The sequence below is a fragment of the Petaurus breviceps genome, unplaced genomic scaffold (genome assembly GCF_028583685.1).
Source record: "Petaurus breviceps papuanus isolate PSGF00001 unplaced genomic scaffold, PetGlider_PUasm1.0 139, whole genome shotgun sequence".
Lineage (NCBI taxonomy): Eukaryota > Metazoa > Chordata > Mammalia > Diprotodontia > Petauridae > Petaurus > Petaurus breviceps.
Genome location: NW_027185697.1, coordinates 10,409,148 through 10,430,840, shown reverse-complemented (window position 1 = coordinate 10,430,840; position 21,693 = coordinate 10,409,148). Strand labels below are relative to the sequence as shown.

Here is a 21,693-nt window from a genome sequence, read left to right as displayed (position 1 = left end):
TTAGAGTATCAGCCTTTATACCTAGATCACGCACCCATTTAGACTTGATTTGGGTATACAGTTTTAGATAATGGTCTGTGCCCAATTTCTGCCATACTATATTCCAGTTTTCCCAGCAGTTTTTGTCAAATAGTGAGTTCTTATCTCCAAAACTGGGGTCTTTAGGTTTATCAAACAGTAGATTAGTCATTGACTGCTGAGTCTCATGTACCCAATCTATTTTATTGATCCACTCCTCTATTCCTCAGCCAGTACCAAGTAGTTTTGAGGACTGCTGCTTTATAGTACAGATTAAAATCTGGTATAGCTAGTCTACCATCCTTACAAGGGGGCTTTTCTATTCTTTTTTTCCAGTTACATGTAAAGATAGTTTTCAGCATTGATTTTTGTGTGAGTTTCAAATTCTTCTCCTTTCCTTCCTTCCCTCCCCAAGACAGCAAGCAGTCTCATAAAGGTTATACTTGTGCAATCATATTAAACATATTTCCACATTAGTCATGTTATGAAAGAAGAATCAGAACAAAAGGGGAAAACCATGAGAAAGAAAAAAACCACCACCAACAAAAGTGAAAATAGTCTGTTCTGCTCTGCTCTGCATTCAGACTCCGTAGTTCTTTCTCTGGATGTGGATGGCATTTTCCATCACGAGTCTTTTGGAGTTGTCTTGGATAAGTGTATTGCTGAGAAGAGCAAAGTCTGTCATAGTTGATCATCAGATAATGTTGCTGTTACTGTGTACAGCGTTCTTCTGGTTCTGCTCACTTCACTTTCTATCGGTTCTTGTAAATCTTTCCAGGTTTTTCAGAAATCTGCCTGCTCATCATTTTTATCGCACAATAGTATTCCAGTCATATACCACAGTTTGCCCAGCCATTGCCCAGCTGATGGACATCCACACAATTTCCAGCTCTTTGTCCCCACAAAGAGAGCTGCTATAAACATTTTTGTGCATGTGGGTGCGTTTCCCTTTTTTATGATCTGTTTGGGACACAGGCCTAGCGGTGGTTTTGCTGGATCAAAGGTAGGCACGGTTTAATAGCCAGGAGGTCTTTTTTGAGGGTGTCCTTGGATGGGGTACATGGATAGTACCACCTCTGGATGGAAGATAGCAGAGCCCTCTTGTCATTTTGGATCTTTCTTGTAAAAGTACAAGTTTTTAAGGTTCTAGTCTAAAAAGTCATGGTATGTTCTTAGTCTTGTTAACATTGTGATTTTCCTGTTTTAAATAGGCAGGTTTGTAGATTTGTAGTCCTGCTTTTAAAAGATAAAAGCCCATCTAAGTCTGGATGGCCTAGGAGCTCACATTCCAGTGGAAGAGACAACATGCAGATTTCTTCCTACAAGTGAGAGGGAGCCCCTGGAGTTGATTGAACAGGGGAGTGACATGGCCAGAGCCGAGCTCTAGGAAGTTCATTTTGACAGTTGAGTGGAAATGGACTAGAGTGGGACTTGTGGCAGGAAGACCCAGTAGCAGGTCACTTGGACAGTCCTGGCATGAAGTGAGAGGGCCCGTGGCAGGGCTGGTAGGTGGAGAGAAGGGTGGAGCCCACAGGATGGGAGGTGAGGAGTGGAGGCCGGCACTTGGCTCATGAGTGGACGGAGGTCATCTCATTAACCCAAACACCACTCCTGACTCTGCAAGCCTCACTGCCCCCACTCCCTCTTCCATCCAAAGCCTCCTAGCTTGAGTGGAGAAGTGACTGAGGCTAGAGCCGAAGGGGACAGAGAGTGAAGCGGAGGGTCAGTGAGCGCTCACCAAGGGCCTGCTGCTGAGTGCTGGGGGCTGACTGCGGGGGTGCGCCCCTCTGCCCGTGGTTCGGCTCCGTGCTCCTCCCCGCCGCACCGGGAGTGCCCTGAGGACAGGCGCTGCCTTTGTCTGTATCTCCGGTGCCTAGCACAGCTCTTGGCACACAGTAGGTGCTTCATGAATGTTTGTGAGATGATGTTTCCCATCCCTCAGCCTGGCTGTTGGCCCCCTAAGTCAGCAGGCTTCACTTTGAGGAGCCCTGATAAAAGAAAGTACTGATTTCGGGTCACAGAATTAGGGCTTCAGAGTTGGGAGGGCTCTTGGAAAGCCTCTCATCGAACCCCCTCATTTTACAGATGGGGAAACTGAGTCCGGGAGAGACGTGCCTTGCCGGGTCTGCCAATGCAGGGGAGATCCGCATTTGAACCCAGGCCTTCTGACTCCTATCCAGCCCTGCTCCTCGCCCACCTGAACAGGGATCCCTGCTGACATTTCAGAGGGCATTTGTGAAGCCAAGGCGTGCTAAACAGCCCAGCGGAGCTCCTGAGAGGCATCCTGCTGGGCTTGCTTCCTTTGCAGCCCCAGGTCCGGTGCAGGTGGCTGCTGACGAGCCTGCGCTCGCCTCGCCCTCTAGCGGAGGTTCTGTAAAGGTGCTGCTTCACTCCTGCGTCCAGCCCGGGGCCCTGAGCGGGACAAGCCCCGGCCTTACCTTTACTGGGATTCGGGCCGCTGGCTAGTTTCTAGGCCTGGGACTTACTTCTCGGAGTCTCAGTTTCTCCGTCTGCAGAGGAGAGGGGCTAGACTAGGTGCTGTCCAGGGACCCTTGCAGTGCCAGGTCTGCTTCTGACCTAGCTGAATGCTCACTGTTAAGTTAGAGTTTCCTTCATACCCACAGCACTGCCCTCAGTCCAGGCATTTTGGGAACTGCTCTCAGGGGCTGGAACTCTCGACTGTCCAGACTGGCGGTCCATCCTTTGATGGTGGAGCGGATTTTTTTTCATAGCCAAAAGTCATTCAAAACTAAATCTAGGGGTCAGATTGGTCAGTGACATCTTGGAGTTTAAGGACAGGATTGTGGCTGCCAAGCAACGAGACGTTTTCTAGTGTGATTTATGTGCTGCCTCTGAAGTTGCTTTTTAGAATGAGCATGAACGTCATCACTGGAGTACATGAGGGACTTTCAAATTGGCGATGTTGAAGGAACATGCTCATGTGCGTGGGTAAGTAGTTTGTTAGTGGCCGTCCCACTGCACAGATGTCATGGTGCCGCTGCCCCTCTGCCTGTTAGGGTGATATTGGGTCTCTGGCCCTACTCTGGCACTAAATCCAAGGGCAGAGTGTGTTTGGAATTAGGAATGATTCAGCTGGAGGCTAGATTTAATGGGATAAATGACTTTACCCTGGGGACCATGACAGTCCGACTTGCTTGCTACTTGTCACACACATTTGGATGTTAAGTGGACATGGCTGGTAATGTCTACGTCCAATTTTCTGTATTTAACACGAGAGTCTGTGTTGTCAGTTCAGATTGGCATGTACCTGGGAACTCTTAAGTGCCACGCTAAAAGGGCGAGTGTCTGGTGACGATTAATGGGCAGATTAGCTTTCTCTGTGTGCTAATCCCTGCTTTGACTTTGCCTGAGCCCACACAAGGAAGTGCAGTGACTGAAGGGGAAAGAAGGGTTTGCCACCGAGAGATTTATGCCACCATTTGGACGTTTGAGTTCCTGTCACATGCACCAAGACACACGCAGCTTCTTTGGCTCCTCACAATGTCCTGAGGACGCATGCTGTCTGCTGAAGTACAGCGCTGCCTCTGGGAATGGCCTGAGAAGTAAGGCGTCCACTGGGCGTTCTCCAAGGAGAGCTTGAAGTGTACCAGAACGTCCTGGAAATGTTCAGCATAGCCTTTTTTCTGCCTTGAGAGTTGCTAAAAGAACTTTGCAGCAGATTGGTCGTGGTTTGGGGCATCTCTCAAAGCTGGTGATTGTGTTTAGTCCTTTCTTTGGCTGGAGGAGAAGCGAAGTGATTGCTGGCAGAATTCTAGGACTGATGCATGACACATACTAGCTGCTTCTTTACAAAATGTAATATTTTTGTATTCCTGGCTGATTTTGAGGCATGAATTAAGCCTTGATTTTTAATATCAAACTAAAGATTTTTTTCTTTCTTGTTGCCTTGAGTTTTTTTTTTTTCCCCAACTGATGAACCAGCTTTGCTTTTATAGTTTCTTGCAGGGAATGGAAGTGCCAGCCCCCAGTCAGGCCTTGCTCCTCGTGGTATAGTCTCTTCCTCCTTGGCTTTGCCATTGAGGCTGCAGGGGCAGCATGGCAGGTAGATTACAAAGCTCCCTCCCTTGGCACAGCCTGGCTCCCTTCACACTTGCTGAGCATCCCAGATGCCATAACCTTAACTTTTTAGTGTTTTTGTCTTTTCAAGTTTCATTGATAGCTTTCATTTTTACATTAAAGTTGTTTTAGAGTATTAATGTGGCTGCTTCCACACTCCCACCTCAATTGAATCCTTCCCTCTGACAAAATGTTGTTAAACCAAAGCAGCTGACATCATGGTCTTTGCAGCATTGCACGTCCAAATGACCCACTGATCTGCTGAGAGAAGAGAGTTCTTATCTCTTCCAGGGGACCAAGATTAGTCATCACAGTTATGTAGAGACCACCTTTCTCTTAGGGTTCCTCTGCAGTTCCTAACAGCACTCTCTCTGATATCACTCATGCCTGCTTATGTGTTTTACAGTGTAATCATTTTCATTACATTCACAGACCACAATTTGTCCCACAAAAAATGTCCCATTTGGAGGCACCTAGGTGATATCGTGGGTTGAGGACTGAAGTCAGGAAAAATCTCTATTCCCATCCTGTCTCAAATACTTAACATCTTTGTGACCCTGGGGAAGTCACATAACTGCGTCTAGCCTCGGTGTATTTACCTGTAAAATGGGAATGATAATAAAGCACCTATCTCCTATTCTTGTTGAAAGAATCAAGTGAGATAATGTCTATGAAGCGCTTTGCAAACCTTCGAGCACGATCACTATTAGTGGGTAAGCGCCTGGGCCCCTTTGTTTTCCGGATGCCTTTCTGAAATCCCCACAATGAGTAGCAGCCAGACATTGCACATCTCTGTGAAGGAGTGTGATAAGAGGCATAAAGCCGGGCTGTGCGCTGACCTGTACACTGCTTGCTAGTGTGGCAGAAAAGCTATCCCAGCCTACCCCAGCCTTGCTGAAGCGTCGGGCTGTTCTGGTGCTCAGCCCCATGTTGACCTCCGCAGAACTCAGTATTTTTCCACTTTCCTCATAAACATAGTCTTATGATTGGCTGCTTATATTCTTGGCTCATTTCTCAAGCAAGAGGGTGATTTGTTCCTCCTTCCTCCCAGCCTTGCAGAAAGATGTGATTGATTTCTCTGGCATAGGCAGATGTTTCAGAGAGTCGAGCTTTAGTTTTTTGTGGATGCTCTCCGCTTGGGTAGGGAGAGACCAGCTTGGCATTTGTTCTGTCTGCCAAGTGCTTTTCGGGGAGAGGAATGCTAGGTTGCCCTTTTGGCAAGGTCAAGAATGTTACTATGAAACCGTTCATTTGGTTTGGCTCCTTTTGTCATGAGAACCTGGAGGGTGTCCTCTTGCCTGTGGGGTCCCGTGTGGCATTGGCAGCAGGCTTGCCAGCTGTCCAATAGATATACTAGAATGAAGTGTGTTAGAAATGGTTTAGGAAGAACATTTGGTAGCAGCATCCAGAGGAATGATCCTTGCCACCTCAAAAAGAACGGAGAGAACTTTCCTATTGGGTGGCCTGTGTAATGTCTGTACTGTCTGTTGTAGCATAAGCAGAGACCTCTTTTATTTTGTCTTCCCTTTAGCGGCCTGTGTTATTTTCATCCTCCCCATACACATTAGAAAATGGCACACATTTTTTACTCAAGGATGGACCTTGGAGTTTCTTTAGTTCAGGTATTTGTTACAGTTTGCCTTCATGGAGAAGGTTATTATTTTCTTGCACATGTGTTATGTGTGTCTACCAGAGCAGGAACATAGAAGCAAGAAGGGTATTTTTTAAGGAGCAGGGTCTTGGTGACCACTAGACTTGGAGCCAAGGCCTTGATTGAGTTCTAACTCCCTTACTGACTGGCTGTTAGGTCTTGGGCCAACCTCCTTTTCTCTCTGTGTAAAATAACGTTCTAAGATCGTGGGTGCAGAGTTGGAAGGATCCTCAGAGAAGACCTAGCGCAGCCCTTTCATTTAGCAGATGAGGAAGCTGAAGCTGAGAGCCATCTCATTCCCTCCCCTTTCTCTCCAAGGTTGTCCCCTTCACCATTCAGTCTGCTTTCTCACTCACATTCAATCTCTCCTTGTCTCCTGGCTGTTTCACTGCTGTCTGCAAACTGCCCTGTCTCCTCCTTCCTCAGAAAACCCTTGCTTGAGTCCTCCGTCTCTGCCAGCAGCCATCATCTGTTTCTCCTCCTTTTTGTGACTAACCTCTTCCAGAAGCCTGTCCACAGCCGGTGCCTCCCTCTCTCCCCCCTCTCTTCTGATCTCTCTGCAGTCTGGCTTCTGACCTTGTCACTCAGGTGGAAGAGCTCTTCCTCAGGAGCCAGACCAGGTGCCCTTCTCTAATCCTCGTCCTCCTTGTTCTCTGCAGCCTCTGACATTGAAATACTTTTCTCCCTAGGTTGTCATGGCTCTCCTTGCTCCTGGTTTTCTTTCCACCTGACTGTCCATTCCTCGGTCTCCAAGTTGCATTCACTAAAAGGTGTCCTCCAGGGCTCTGTCCTGGGTCCTCTCTGTGCTGTGGGTTTGGGGAATCTCCCCAGCGTTGCAGCTAACATCTCTGTAAAATGATTCCCAGATCTTTGTCCAGCTCCAGTCTCTCTCCTGATCTCTAGTCTTGCATCTCCAACTGCCTTGCCTGCTAGACAGCCTGAATCAAATGTCCTGTAGGCATCTTAAATTTAATGCAAACAAAATGGAATCATTGTCTTTTTCCCCAGTCCTGTTCTTCCTGACTTTCCTATTACTGTCCAGAGCAACAGCCCCCTCTCAGGCACCCAGGCTAACAGCTTAGGTGTCGTTCCTCCCTTAGCTAATCTGCTGCGAAGTCTGATGGGTCCTCTTATAGGACTGCTCTGACACTGCTACAGCCCTGGTATGGTCTTTAATCACCTGCTGCCTGGGTGATTGCAAGAGCCAGCTGGTTGGTCTCCCTGTCTCTAGTCTGTGCCCCCCTCCAGCTATCATAGTGGAGTTCCTAAAGCCCAGGTCTGACCGGAATCCCCCTTATGCAGTAGGCTCCGGTGGCTCCCTGTTGCTTCCAGGATGAAACAGAAAATCCATCATAATCTGCTCCTTTCCATTCCTCCCCTGCCTTACTCGCCCCATGTACTCTGTGACCCAGTGGCATTGGCCTTTTGTTCTTGAGCAGAACACAAGGCGTTCCATGTGCCAGGCCCTGGGCTGAGAACGCCTCCCCTCCTCTCCCAGGTTTCCTGGCTTCCTTCGATTCCCAGCTAAACTTGCCCTTTCTGACCCTCCTCAGCCTTGGTGCCTTCCCCAAGACTTCCCCGTGTAGCCTCACAGTTGCTCAGTGCTGCCTTCCTCCTGTCTTTTGGATTCTTTCACTTTTCCTCGTGTCCCATGCCTGGCCCAGAGCAGGTGCTTCAGCCGCGGCGTTGTGGCCCGCTGCCGAGTGACGCGTTCGCCCTGCCCTATGTCGTTCATTTCAAGGGCTCTTTTTGTCAGCTGTCACATGGCTCTTGGGCATGTGTGGGGAGGGTGAAGGCAGAGTCACATATCTGCTCCCAGGGTGGGGAGGAGACATCCAAGGAGTGAGCAGCCCTGTCGTCACTAGTGTTTTCTAAGCTTCTCCTGATGTGGCAAATACAGACAAGAGCCCCCCCGGGAGTCTTTGTGTCTGTGTGACCTAGGGCAAGTCCCCTACTCTCTTGGAACTTCTTAGCGCTCATCATGCCTCCCTCCCTGGGTGTTGTGATCAGATGAGATCGCCTGTCTCAAGGCTCTGTCTTTGCTCATGCCATCTGTTTAAACCAGCTGTTACTTCTCATCCTTGCCCTCCCTTCCAGTTTGGTGGAGACCTGTTGAGGGCTTAGCACCGGGCCCCTGACCAGCTAACTGTGAGTGCCTCTGTCTGGCTTGAAGCAAGGGACGAGAGAAATACGGACTGACTCCTAGGAGAAGTCTTCAGGGAGTTGTGAGACTTGAGTTAGGTAATGTTTGAAGCACGGCCAAGAGTTGTATGAATGGAGGAGAGGCAGGGGTTTTAGGTGGAGGAACTGGCCATGGCCTCAGAGAAAGCGTAACATGGGAGCAGGGCAGAGAGGAGTCTGGTTCAGCTCGAGAGGACTGGGAAATAAGGGTGCCGAGGGAACCTGGTGGGGGAATGGGAAGGGGATTTTGCAAGCCAAACAGAGTTAAGATTTGATATGATCCATGGTCATGGGTCTGGGAACATGATTAAAACCGTATTTTAAGGAGATTAATCAAAGGCTCTCTGTTTAAAGCTGAAAGAGGCCTTGGAGGCCATCAAGTCCGGCTCCTTCATTTTTCAGATGAGGAAACTAAGGCTGAGAGAGGTCACCCAGCTAGTAAGTTCCCATGGCCACACAGTGTCTGAACCTGAGGCCTGGCCCAGATCTCTTCTCTTCACTCCAACAAGCTTCCTCTCCTAAAGCGGAAGAAGTAGAAATTTTCCAGCAATGAGACCAGCTAGGGATTGTGATCTAGGTGTAAGGTGAGGAAGGTTTAAACTGGGGTAGAACAATGAGCCTGGCAATAAAAGAGTGAACCTGACCACAGCATCTGTGATTAGCTCTGGGGAATATTGTGATAAAGGGAGAGGACAGCCATTGGGTAGTGACAGGGAGGTTTTTTTTTTTTTTGGAGGGCAGTTGGGGATAAGTGACTTGCTCAAGGTCACAACAGCTAGTTTTTGTATTAAGTATCTGAGGTCGGATTTGAACTCAGGTCCTCCTGACTCCAGGGCCAGTGCTCTATTCACTGCACCACCTAGCCGCCTTGTGACAGGGAGTTTTTAAAAAAGCATTGATATTTTTAAAAGTCATAGCTGATTCTCATATTGCGAGCTCTGTTAGGGCAGGGAGCAGGTCTTATTTATCTTTGTATTTACCCTTTGTTATAGGCATTCTTAATTTCTACAGACATTTATTTATAGTTTAGAATAGTGGCGTTAAGTTAAAATAGAAACAGGTCCACTAATCCACGTATAAGGGTCCCTGTGGCCACATATTGACAGTTTTAAAATGTAATGTTATCTGTTCTGTTGAACTTTTTGTTAAATATTTCCCAATCACATTTTAATCTGGTTGGGTGGCTTTGGGGCATGTTGTTGGCGATGTGTGACCGCCTGAGCTACGTTGGTCGCCTCTGGTGTAACGGATAGATCCAAGAAGATGTGCCTGGGTTCTTGGTCCCCCCCCTCTATCTGTCCTGGCTCTGTAACCCTGAGTTAGTCTCTTAGACTCTCATTACCTCCTGCCTGGATTATTGTAACAGCTGCTGGTTGGTCTTCCTGAATCGGGTCTTTCCCCATTCCAGTCCATCCTCCACTCCATTGCCAAAGCAGGTTGCTGAAGACATGGATCTGATCTAGTCACTGCCCAGCCCTCCTCTCTGTAAACTCAGGTGGCTCCCTGTTACCTCCAGGGTCAGTGAGAAGACCTTCTGTTGGACTTTCCAGCCTGGCCTCTTGTTACCTTTCCCTTCTCACACCGCTCCCGTCCACGTGTTCTAAGACTCGGCCACACCAGCCTCTGTTGCTACTTGCACAGAATTGTCTCCTTAATGCACACCTCTTCACCCGCTCCCCACCATTCGCCTTCTCAGACCTTTGGCTCAAATTCCAGTGTCAAGGTGACCTTTCCTCTTCCCTCCCAAAGTGACTCTCTCTGAGATCCGTCTAGGCATACATTGACATCTGCTGGCAGTGTTGTAGATAGGTATCTTGTATGCACACAGGCATCTGCATGGTTTCCCCCAGTAAAGGGCAGAGACCCTGTTTCTGCATTTCTTTGTATCTCCAGGGCCCAGCAGTGTTGAGCACGCAGTGAAGGCTCAATAAATGCTTGTTGACCTTCCCAGTCAGCTCCAGTGGTTTCCCATTGTGTCTACTCCGTTCAGCTTTTCACTAGCTTTCCAGCCTCATGGGACACTACTCCATCTTCTGTACTCTTCAGCCCAGCTGGACTGACCCTGTCTCGGCTCTTTGGTGGACCCCCATTCCATGTCACCGCTTCCTCAGAGCCCGTCTGTTCCTTCAAGACATAGCTCATACTCCCTTTCCTCACCCACCTAAACGACCTTATATTTAGCTACCTATATAGCTTTGTATTTATTCACTTTGTGTTTATGTTCCGTATGTTGCGTGCATACATGTATGTATGTATGCCTGTTTGCGAGGTGTGTGGGGTGTTCAGGGAGGACTGGCGCCTCTGGTGTGAGGGCCTCTCACCCATCTTCTCCCCTGTGGATCCAGAGGCCACACCCCAGTAAGCCATCTTGGCAGATGGCCTAAACCAGGTTGAGGGGAAGCCAGCAGGCCACAAGCAGGTGAAGACTTCCCTCCATGGAATGGGTGGATGTTGTTCCAGTGGCCATAGAGGTGGCCGAAACAGGTTCCCCGGATGGCTCAGAACTTGGTCAGACATCAGAGACACCAAGGACACCCCCTGCATCCCAGGCCATCACCAGCCATCGACTTCTGTCTTGCCGTTGGACTTGGGACTCTGGAGGGGAGATCGAGACTGACAGCTTTGTGCAAGCGCACCTCACTCAGTTTTGATGCATCACCCTGTGATGCCCTTGGTCCTCCTGGAGAACAGAGGACCTGCCACTAACAGCACAGGCGCATGAACTTGTTGTCCTGAAGAACAGAGGACCAGCCACTAACAGCACAGGTGCATGAATGAGCTTGTTGTTTCCCCTTTAGGATGCCAGCTTCTTGCAAGCAGAGATTGTTTTGTTCTTTGTGTTTCTGACTTGAGGGCCTGACAGGCCTGGCCTATCTGTTAAGTGCCTGAGCACGTCATGCTGTGATTGATGACCGAGCTTGGCCTCGGGAGAAGAGAGGATTCGCCTCTGTGCCTTCCCAGCAAGGCCAGAGCTCTCAGAGCCTCCTCACCTGGTTTATATTGGTTACTCAGAACCTTCTGGTTCCTTCTTTCTTTATTCTGTGTTACAAGGCATAGTTTAAAATGTTGGGTCAGGGAGAAGGGAATCAAAATGCAGAAGTGAAGTGATTTAAAAAGAAGAGACTAAACAATGACCCTTTTAAAACATTGATACGTCTTCCATACAGGTTAAGGGACACCACCTGCGTCCTGTGCAGGTAGATCACAAGAGCAGAAAGGGATTGGAAGCCAGAGGGAGATGGCCTCGTTCTGAATCCCTGCTTTGCCACTGACATAGTGGGGCTGTCGACAGTAAGAGGAAGGTTTTCTGGAGAAGGATTGTGAGTTCTGTTTTGGAGATGTTGAGTTTGAGATACCAATGGAACACCCAGTTTGGGATATTCAGTAGGCACTTGGTGGCCAGAGATGGCACTTAGCCTTTGAGCTGCGTGTGTGATTCTGAGAATCATTTACATAGACCCATGAGAGCTAAGGAGATCACCGAGTGAGATGGCATAGAGGGCCCCAGACAGAGGCTTGGGGGACACCCATGGTTAAAGGTGAGTGACCTGGAGGAAAATACAGAAAACCATGAGAGAGAGACAGACAGACATACAGAGAGACAGACAGAGTGCCCCAGAACCTAGAGAAGAGAAGGTGATCAGCAGTGTCATAGATTTCAGAGAGGTCAGGAAGGATGAAGATTGAGAAAAGGCAATGAGATTTGTCGATTAAGAGCCAGCAACATGGGAGAGAGCCATTTCAGTTGAATGGCGACTGCAGAAGTCAGACCATAGAGGGCTAAGAAGCCCTAAGCAGCCTTCATGTCCATCATGGGGGTCACAGGCTCCCCTGCTAAGGCACGCTTCAAGCCGGGAAATGTTTAACAATGTAAATAAAAGTGCTGTTCCACCAAAATCACACTCAGGTGTGGTTTTCTCACTCCCCACGCTGCCTTTCAGGCCTCTCTATTTGAGTTTGACATCCCTGGTGCAGATTTCTCCAGGAGCTTAGCTGAGGGGGGAAGGACTGATCTCAACAAGGCTTTTAAGCAGAAACAACAGCTGGGCAGGTGTGTGGGCAGAGTGAGATGGAAGATGAGAGTGTGGGGCAGTGGTCATGGTCGAGAGAAGATGGCTGAGAATGGGGCCAGGAAAGTATGAGGAGGGGTTTTCTGGTGAGGCGATGAGAGGGTAGGAGAGGAAGCTCTCTGGCTGAGTCGTGAGGCCAGAGGAGAAATGAGGATGGGAGACCGGCACTTGGTATGGGGCTGGAGCAGGCACTGAAGGCCCAAGTGTGTAATACAGGTTGGAGTGGAGCGTCCTGCCGTTCTCCAGCTTCATTCAGCACTACATGGATAGGAGCCCCAGCTACAGATGGGGGGAGTAGCCCTTGTTGGGGTGTGCTGGGATATGATTGTGTGGTCGAGGAGGCGAGGAGTGTGAGTGTAGGGAATGGTGTCGCTCTGGACTGGCAGTGCTGTGGAGGATGGGCAGTTGACTACCTGGGAGGCCAGAGGCCTAGGGACCTGGGCTGAATTGCTGGCTAGGGGAATGGAGAGAAGGGCTTAGGGCATGGGAGACGAGCAGGCAGATATGGCAAGGCTCCAGTTTTTGGAAAATTTTACATTCAGGAAGGGCCACAGAATGAGGGTGGTACCTGAGCTAGGCTTTATAGAAAGTGATTCTCTGAGTTGGAGAGGAGGAGGGAGCCTGTTCCAGTCATGAGGGGCCACTTGTGCCACTACAAAAAGGGGACAGGAGATGACTGGCCTGTATGGGAACAGTTAGCAGAGCAGTTGGATGGAAAAGGGCAGTGGGAGCCAGAAGTTAGAGGAAACACGGCTGGCAGGGCACATGGGAGCCAAAGTGGGTGGGCTTCAGTGCCAGGCCAAGTAATCTTTATTCTGTCCTGGAGGGAACAGGGAGCCTTTGGAGACTTTTGACTAGAAGTAGGAACATTTAATAGTGTGTGTGTGCACGTGCGTGTGTGCATATACACACACACACACACACACACACACACACACATAGGCTGCAGTTTGACAAGTTACTGAAGAGACCCAGAAGAAAGGATGCAGTCAGAGAAGTAAATGAAAATAATAATAACAATAACAACTGAAATAAACGGCAGCGGCCGATAGCTGGTGGGCAGCCGGGATGTGCCATCGGTATCTTGTTGGTGTCCTGGGAAGCTGGACCCCTTTGGGCCTGTCCTGAGATGGAGGGGAGGGTCCCGCATTGCAGAGCACTAGGGGAAAGGTTAGTGTTTGCCCTTTATCAGAGGCCGGAGGGAAGGAGGAGAGAACCAGGGGAGAGAGAGCGGACAGCAGCTTCGAGCTACATGGGGAAGTGCCGCTGGAGTATTTTTCTACAGACAAGTTCTCTTTTCTTCTTCATGATGTCCTTTGGATAGAGTTTTTCAGGGGAGTCACTGGGTCTTAGGGATTGAGCTGATTTTTGACTTTTTATATGTTGGTATTCTATTCTCTAGAAGTTATCCTTTATTCTATAGTCCCACCAACAATGTAATAGTGTCTGTTTACCTGAAGCCCTGTCAATACAGTTATCCTTTCCACATTGCAGCTTTCCCCATTGTGATTATATTGTGGATCGGCAGAAGAAATTAAATGGGAGTTTGGGGGCAGTTTTGCAGAAACTGCAGACAACACAGAAAAAATTCAGAAAGTCAGAAACGCATAAAATGTATGTATAGTATTTTATAATATCGACATTTTATCTTTTAATATCAGGGTAATAATTCAGACTTCTTCTCTGATACAAAGGGAGGGCCAAAAAATTTATGCAAATGTTCTAGGTTTCAGGTAGAGGTGGAGAGGGGGGCACCCCACCCCAACCCCAAAATGTGGAAGGAATAACTATTGGATTTTATCAAAATGGGAGGTTAGGTTCTCCCATTTAGTGGGTATGAAATGTTATCTTAAAGTTGTCTTGCTGGGGCGGGGTAGAAGCAGGACCTCCCCACTGCTCCAGCTTCCACCTTCCCCAGTCCATGTAAAAAGGGGACTCCAAACAAATTTTGGAGCTGAAGAACCCACAAAATGGCACAGAGAAGCTAACCTCCCGCTGAGGACAGCCCAGCAGGCAGGCAGGAATCGGCCAGCACATTGCTCTGGGAGCTGAACCCAGCCCCACTCCGAGGCTTTAGCCCCAGGGTGGGCCTGACCAGCCGCCGGCAGGAGGGACTCCAGATCAGCAGTGGCTATGGCCATTTCCAGATTCATCAACACATAGATGCGAAGGACAAAGTGAGAGGTCAGTGCAGTCTGAACTTTGGGACCCAGTAAGTGGGAGTGCGTGGCTTGCTGAGGTGCCAGCACAGCCAGCCAGTGCCAGATGGCAGCTTCAGCTCCTGGCCTGCAGAGTGTAGGGGGACCAAGCACCAGTCTGAGGGATAATTGCTCTTGCTTTAATCTGCTTGGATCTGTATTGCAGTCTAGGGTGGAGGTCCTGGGGCATGTATCCAGCTTGCCAGAGCGTGTGGAGACCTCAGAGAGGGCACCCAACTAATACCTCCAGCAGCTGAGAAAACCCCAGCGTTTGGGACGAAAGCTCCCCTGTCTGGTGGCAGAGTTCTACTGTGGCAAAAAGCCCAGGGGTCAAGTGACTGAGGGGCGACATGACCAGGCAAAGGAAACAAAGCAGACAGAAGATTCCAACATTAGACTCCTATTTTGGGGACAAAAAGGACCAAAGCATGGAACAGGAGGAAGACAGTGAAGTCAGAACTCCTGCACCAAAAGCTTCAAAGGTAAATACGAGCTGGTTACAGGTGATAGAGGACCTTAAGAAGCAGATAAGAGAAGTGGAGGAAAAATTGGGAAGAAAAATGACAATGATACAAGAAAATTACGAAATGAGAGTCAACAGCCTGACTGAGGAAAATAACACCTTAAAAAATAGACTAACTCAAATGGCAAAAGAGCCTCAAAAAGGCAATGAAGAGAAGAATGCCTTGAAAAGCTTAATTTTCCAGATGGAAAAAGAATCTTAAAAGCTCACTGAGGAGAATCATTGTTTCAGAATTAGATTGGAGCAAATGGAAGCTAATGACTTTATGAGAAATCAAGATGCTGTTAAACAGATCCAAACAAATGAAAGAATAGAAGGCAATGTGAAATATCTCATGGGAAAAACCAGTGACCTGGAAAAATAGATCCAGGAGAGATAATTTAAAAATTATTGGACTACCTGAAAGCCATGATCAAAGTAAGAACCTAGAAATCATCCTCCAGGGATTTCTCAAAGAAAACTGTCCTGATGTTTTAGAACTAGAGGGCAAAATAGAGGTTGAAAGAATCCACCGATCACCTCCTGGAAAAGATCCCCAAAAGAAAGCTCCTAGGAATATTATAGCCAGGTTCCAGAATTCCCAGATTAAGGAGAGAATATTATAAGCAGCCAGGAAGAAACAATTTGAATATTGTGGAAACACAATCAGGATAACTCAGGATCTGGCAGCTTCTACATTGAGGAATCAAAGGGCTTGGAATATGATATTCCGGAGGACAAGGGAGCTGGGATTAAAACCAAGAGTCACCTACTCAGCAAAACTGAGTATCATGTTTCTGGTCATTCAGTGGAATAGAGGACTTTCAAGCATTCTTGTTGAAAAAACCAGGGTTGAATAGAAAATTTGACATTCAGATACAAGAAGCAAGAGAAGCATGAGAAGGTAAACAGGGAAAAGAAATCATAAGGAACTTATCAAAGTTGAACTATTAACATTCCTACATGGAAAAACAATAATTGTAACTTAGGAAACTTTTCTCAGTAGTTGAAGGGAATAGAAATATATATGTCTATATTAGAGGATATATGGGCATATGAATACATATGTGAATATGTGTATATATGTTTAGAGGTGTACATAAATAGAGGGCACAGGACCAATTTAACAGGAAGGGTTGATATTTAAAAGGTGAAATTAAGAGGTGAGAGAGGAATATAATGAGAGGAGATGGGAAGAGACAGAATGAGGTAAACTATCTCCTATAGAAGAGGCAAGGGAAAATGGTTACAATGGAGGGGAAGAATAGGAAGGCAAAAGGGAATGGGTCAACTTTATTCCCATTGAATTTGGCTTGAGGAGGGAATGAAATACACACTAAATAGGGTATCTCACCCTCCAGGAGAGTAGGGGGGGAAGGGGATGAGAGGGGGGATGATAGAAGGGAGGGTAGGCTGGGGGGGGAGGGAAGTTGGAAGCACCCACTTTTGAAAAGAGACGGGATCAAAGTAGAGAATAGGACAAGTGGGAGGTGGGATAGGAGGGAGGGAAATATAGTCAGTATTTTACAATATATCTGCTATGTTATTGTTTTGCATTAGCCACACATGTACAACCTATACTGAACTGTTTATCGTTGCAGTAAGGGTGGGTGACAAGGGAGCAAGGGAATGAATCTGGAATTCAAAGTTTTAAAATCAAATATTCAAATATATATATATATATATATATATATATATACTATTATTAATGCTATTTTACATGTAATTGGGAAATAAGATATACAGGCACTGGGGCATAGAGATCCACTGGAAAAGTCAAAAGGGGTATGGGAGAAAATATGGGAGAGAGCAGATTGGAGGAGGGGATATCCTGTGGGACTGCTATTTTGGGGCAGTGGGTAGGGGAAAAATGGGGAGAAAATTTGTAACTCAAAATCTGACGGACATGAATGATGTAAATCAGAAGTTAATAAAGCATATGAAAAAAAGAGAAATAAATAACATTTAAAACCCCACCAAAAAAAAATTGTCTTGCTTTGAATTTCTTTGATTGTTAGGAAGTTTCAGCATCTCTACATGTGATTATAATTAGGAATTTGTATTTCAGAAATTCTGTTTATGTCCTTTGAATGTTGTTTCATTGAAGAATAGTGTGTATTACTTTTATAGTTATGTATTGTTCTTTATAGATACCGATTTCACTTTGATTTATTTATTGGAAATATTTTTCCTGGTCTGTTGCTTTTTTTGTTGTTGTTATATTGCATTTGATACACAAAATCCTTATCTTTGGACAATCAGCTTTTGCCTTCAGCAATTTTGTTTGATTATATAGGTTACCCCCCTGCATGATCAGACTCATTCTGCGTATGGCACCTGTATAAACACTGAGGTTGCAACTCCATGTTATGTTGGTGATTGTGGGGGGTGCTGCCCAAGCCCAGTCCCCCACCCCCAGTAATCCAGGTGCTCGCCTTGCCTGGTTTAGCACACGCTCCCCAGCTGTCACACAGGCTCTGCCTGGGGCTCCCTTCTCTCTGTCATCTCTGCCCCGCACCGAGTAGCTTTTTAACTTAATGCCTGTTAGTATACTTTTGTCTAAGGTGGAGCAAAGCTCTTTTTACTGGGTTCTTGTTCATAATCTTTATATTGGCAGAATTACACAATCCCCCATAGCCAAGCTAATGACGAGGCCTGATGGTTTCACCTTTGCAACATCTCCTGAGAGGACCCTTCTCTTCTGGCCCAGGCCCCCATCTCCTCCTGCCTGGGCTCTTGCTGTGGTTCCTCAAGTCTGTCCCCACTCGTGTCCATCCTCCATTCAGCCACAGACATGACTTACCTAAAACGAGCTCTGACCACATCACAGGGTCCCCCCCCACTGGAGGGGGGGCACACTGACGCTGGTCCTGACTGTTCCAGGGTCAGGCACAAGACGTTCCCTAGCTTGGCATTCAGCCTGTTCTCTGACTGCTCCCCCTCCTCCTCTCTGCCTCCCGACCTCCCTGGCCTCTTCCAAGGATGAACCTCTCTAACTAAAGTCCCGTCTTTCTTGGGAAGCCTTCCCTTGCCCCTCCTAATCCTAGTGCCTTTCCTAAACTTCTTGGGGTCAGGGCCTGTCTTCTGCCCCTTTTGTAAGTCAGTGTTGGTTGATTGATTGATTGATAATGCCTTGTGGGGCCGTTCAGGGGCTTTGTAGAGCTGGCCTGGAAGTCTAGAAGGCTCATCTTCCTGAGTCCAAATCTGGCCTCAGACACTTCCCAGCTGTGTGACCCTGGGCAAGTCACTTCACTCTGCTGGCCTCAGTTTCCTCATCTGTAAAATCAGCTGGAGGAGGAAATGTCAGACTATTCCAATAGTCCAAATGGCATCACAAAGAGCTGGACAGGACTGAAGCGACTGAACGTGGTCACCTTGTCACAGAAGCGTTAAAGTAATTTAAAAAACTCTTTGTTAGACTTGCCTTAAGGGTATTTGTGTATGCGTTGTCACTGTTAACTAGAATTTTTCCAATAATCATACAAGTTTCAGAGCTGCAGAAGGGGCCGTAGCACTCCGTCAGCTGGGATACGCCCCTTCTTTTACAGTAAAGACGGAGAAACTGAGACTGAGGGGAGTGCTCCAGATCAGACTGGAGAGCGAACGCCCAGGCCGGCATGTGCTCAGAGCCACATCTCCTGACCGTGGCTTTGGAGCCACTTTCTTGCTATTCCTGGTCAGACTGGTGTGTCACGTACAGGGCACGTGCCGTACATATATGTGTGTGGGCAGCTGTGAGTCTGTAGCTCCTAGGGAGTTCTTTAATGTCTACCCACACCCCACCCCCAAAAAGGAAAAGTGGGCGAGGCTCTCTTGGATGCACAACCTTGAATAAACAGTAATTACGTATGATCGGATTTTTAAAAATATTCCTGCTTATGGGTAGCGCACCGGTGAAGCGGCAGCAAAGCCACATCCTCAGACCTGCCGGGCACTGACATGAGACGGCAGCTTAGCAGGAATAATGTCTGGATCAGTTGGCTTTAACTCCCTCTGCAGTGTAGACCTTGTACACTTGATCACCAGAGGCATGGTCCTCATTGGACTGGAGGTTTGCTCAGCTTTGTTAAAAAGCTTTTGATGTTGAATTCCAGACGTCTGAGCCGTAGCAGATGGAGTAGGGGGTCACAGTGCTGCTGCCTTGTTCACACTTGCCCTTTCTTTTTTCAGATTCTTTAATGATGAATGGGTCCAATGTTGCCAACACTACACCCAATGCAAAATCCAAAGAGGACCAGGTAGTGAGTGGCCGTGATGAGAAGGAAAACAACCCTTTTGCTGAGTACATGTGGATGGAGAATGAAGAGGATTTCAATAGACAGGTAAAGCAGAGTGTGAGTACGATTTCAGAGCCTTTCCTCCCCCCTTCCCTGGACCTCTGCAGGGCCTCCTGGTGCACCAGCATCACCGAAGGTCCTGTGTGTCTTGCTCTCTCTCCCTCCTCACTCACCTCGCGGCTTCTCTCATCATTCCGCTTTATGCTAGTGTTGATCATCTCCGATTTATCCTGCATCTGTCTTGTTTGTACATAACTATGTGCTGCCTCCCCTATTAGGTTTGAGTTCCTTGACAGTCCCTGCCCATCTCCTGCCTTTCTTTGTCTCCCCTGTGTTTACCACAGTGCCGGGTACCTAGTGCATAATGAATGTTTATTGGCTGATCCCTGGCTTTGGAGGGTAATGTGATTTAATTATAGGTACTTCCCAGATCTCCTTGCCTTGTAGTCATCTGGGAACCAGTTAACCAAAGATTAATCAGAAGGCATTGTTGTTTGTGGCCTTCTTTCTGGAGAGACTTTGGGTCAGAACTAGCTCGGGTTGGGTAGGGAGACCCTGTTAGCCTCTGGGTGCATCAGTGGGCCTTCTTCTAGGTAAGCTATTCTAGAAAGACTAGAAGATCACTAATGAAATAATAGATTGATTTCTGAGGTTCGAGTTCCCCCAGTCACAAACTGAGCCGAGGAAGGGACCATCTAATCCAACCCTCTCATTTCATGGAGGAGGCAACCAAGTCGTCAGTTAACACAACTGGTATTTGGACCGGGTTCTCTGACTGCAAACAGAGTGTTCTTTCTACTGTACCACAACTGGCCTAGTTTAGAGTCTGCCTTCCTAATGGAAGGGCAGATATTCCATCCATGGTCTGACCAGGGCAAAATACTGTAATTTAACACTTACTTCTTTTCTTAGTTCACCCATCTCTGCTTTTTTATGCTGCTTATTTCAAGTCTTTTACTTTTTCTGCTCCACATAATTGAATTATAGCCAAAATGATAACAAAATCATCATGATATCAGATATCCATATGGCACTAGTCTAAGCAAGAGATTTAGGGACTATTCTGATGAGGACCAAGAGTCTGAATCAACTTGGAGTTACCTTAGACTCAGTGGACTTGAAATTATGTTAACAGACTGAATAGAAGAGCTTGATGCTTTCTGGCCTTTCTCTTTCTTATCCTGTTTGAATTCTGGGGGTTTCATCACTATCTGGTGATGTGAAATGGAGGCTGAAGCACACTGAGAGAGTGACAAAATTTACAAAAATGATTCTGCTTAGTTCACAAGACACTGCAGTGGATTGGACTCAAATGGATTTTTTGTAATTTTCTACTTTGAGGCAGGAAGCTTTCTTTTGATGCTGGAAATATGCTACCTTTTAGAGTTGCATATCGCAGAATTTGAGAATTGGCAAGGACCCCAGAGGCCATCTAGTTCAACCCACCTCCCTTCTCACCAGCCCATTCCGGTTTTGGCCAGTCTTCATTGAGGACAGGCTTTCTTCACCGCGCTCCCATCCCTCTCCCATTCTCCCCATCGCTCCTGGTTCTGACTGCTGCTGCCAGAGATGCAGATGCCTGCTGGCCATGCTCACATCTGTCTTCGGTCTTCTCCAAGCTCAGCACGCTCAGCTCCTTACTTCCTCTTCATGGTTGTGCTTACTCTGTGGGGCCCAGAGCTGGCCCCAGGACTCTCCATGAAGCAGACAGGGCAGAGTGCAGTCGGACTGTGGCCTCTCCTCCTGGCCGCTCTGCCCTTTCTGTATTAGCGTTTTTAGCCAGCCTATCGCGTGGCTGACTCATTGAGTGTGGAGCTAACTAATACCCTGGATAGTTTTCAGAACAACATGTCAAGTCATGCTTCCCCCATTTTGTACTTGTGAAGTTTATTTTTTTTTACCCAAATGAAAGACCTTGCATTCAGCTGTATTGGATGTCATCTTCTTTGTAGTCAGTGCAGCCCTCAAGAGCCTTGATCCTGACTATCCGCCACTGAGGATTGAGTTGTCTGCACTTTTGATGAATTTGCCGTCCGTGCCTTGATTCAAGCTGCTGATAAACAGCCAGGGGCCAAGCACAGATCCCTGGGGTTCTCCACTGGAGACCTCCTGCCGCATGGATGTTGAACTGTTCATGACTATTCTTTAGAGGTCAGCTCTCCAGCCAGGTCTGGACATCTCTCTGCTACTCCCCCAAAATAGTATGAGATGCTTTGTTTTAAGCTTGGCTAAATCTTAGGTGAACTACTTAGGGATCCTTCCAAGAATTTACCCAGGAACCACAGTCAAGCTTATTGACCTGTAGTTGGCAGAATCTGTTCTTTTTTTCTTTCTCTTCGGGAAGTTGGGACGTTTCCTCTTCCTTGGTCTCGTAGTGCTCTCATTTCCCGTGATCTTTCCAGGGTCCTGGACAGAGGCTCAGCAGACTTTGCTGGTTATGGGATGCTCTGTCAGACTGGGTGCCCTGACTCCATCCAGAAGAGCCAGGTGCTTTCTCCTTTCTCACCCCCCCACCCCCACCTTAGGGAAGAGCTCTCTGCCCTTCCTTTTTCTCCTCTGCTCTCAGTGTGAAGGTTAATGAAGCAGAATCAAGCTAAGTTGTCACTTGATCCTCTTCTCCACTGTAAGTTTGCATTGTTTGCTCTGCTCTCCATCAAGGCTTTTCCTTTCTTGGGGCTTCCTTTTCTTCCCTGTGAAGTGCAAACAAGCAGACCTTCCT

The 21,693-nt window shown here is 47.5% G+C and overlaps 1 protein-coding gene across 3 annotated transcripts in view; it reads left to right on the top strand.

Annotated features, from left to right (window-relative positions):
- PAIP2B (poly(A) binding protein interacting protein 2B) overlaps window positions 1-21,693 on the top strand; it is a 70,208-nt gene that overhangs the window by 31,994 nt on the left and 16,521 nt on the right. Inside the window, exons 1-2 of one of the 3 annotated variants that reach the window (XM_069066496.1) lie at window positions 7,833-7,987; window positions 18,868-19,031. In XM_069066496.1, coding sequence (XP_068922597.1) covers window positions 18,876-19,031 — 156 coding nt within the window. In that variant the 5' untranslated portion in view covers window positions 7,833-7,987; window positions 18,868-18,875. Of the gene's footprint in view, window positions 1-7,832; window positions 7,988-18,867; window positions 19,032-21,693 lie in introns of those variants that run through there. The other 2 variants (XM_069066488.1, XM_069066504.1) reach the window with 2 other exon arrangements.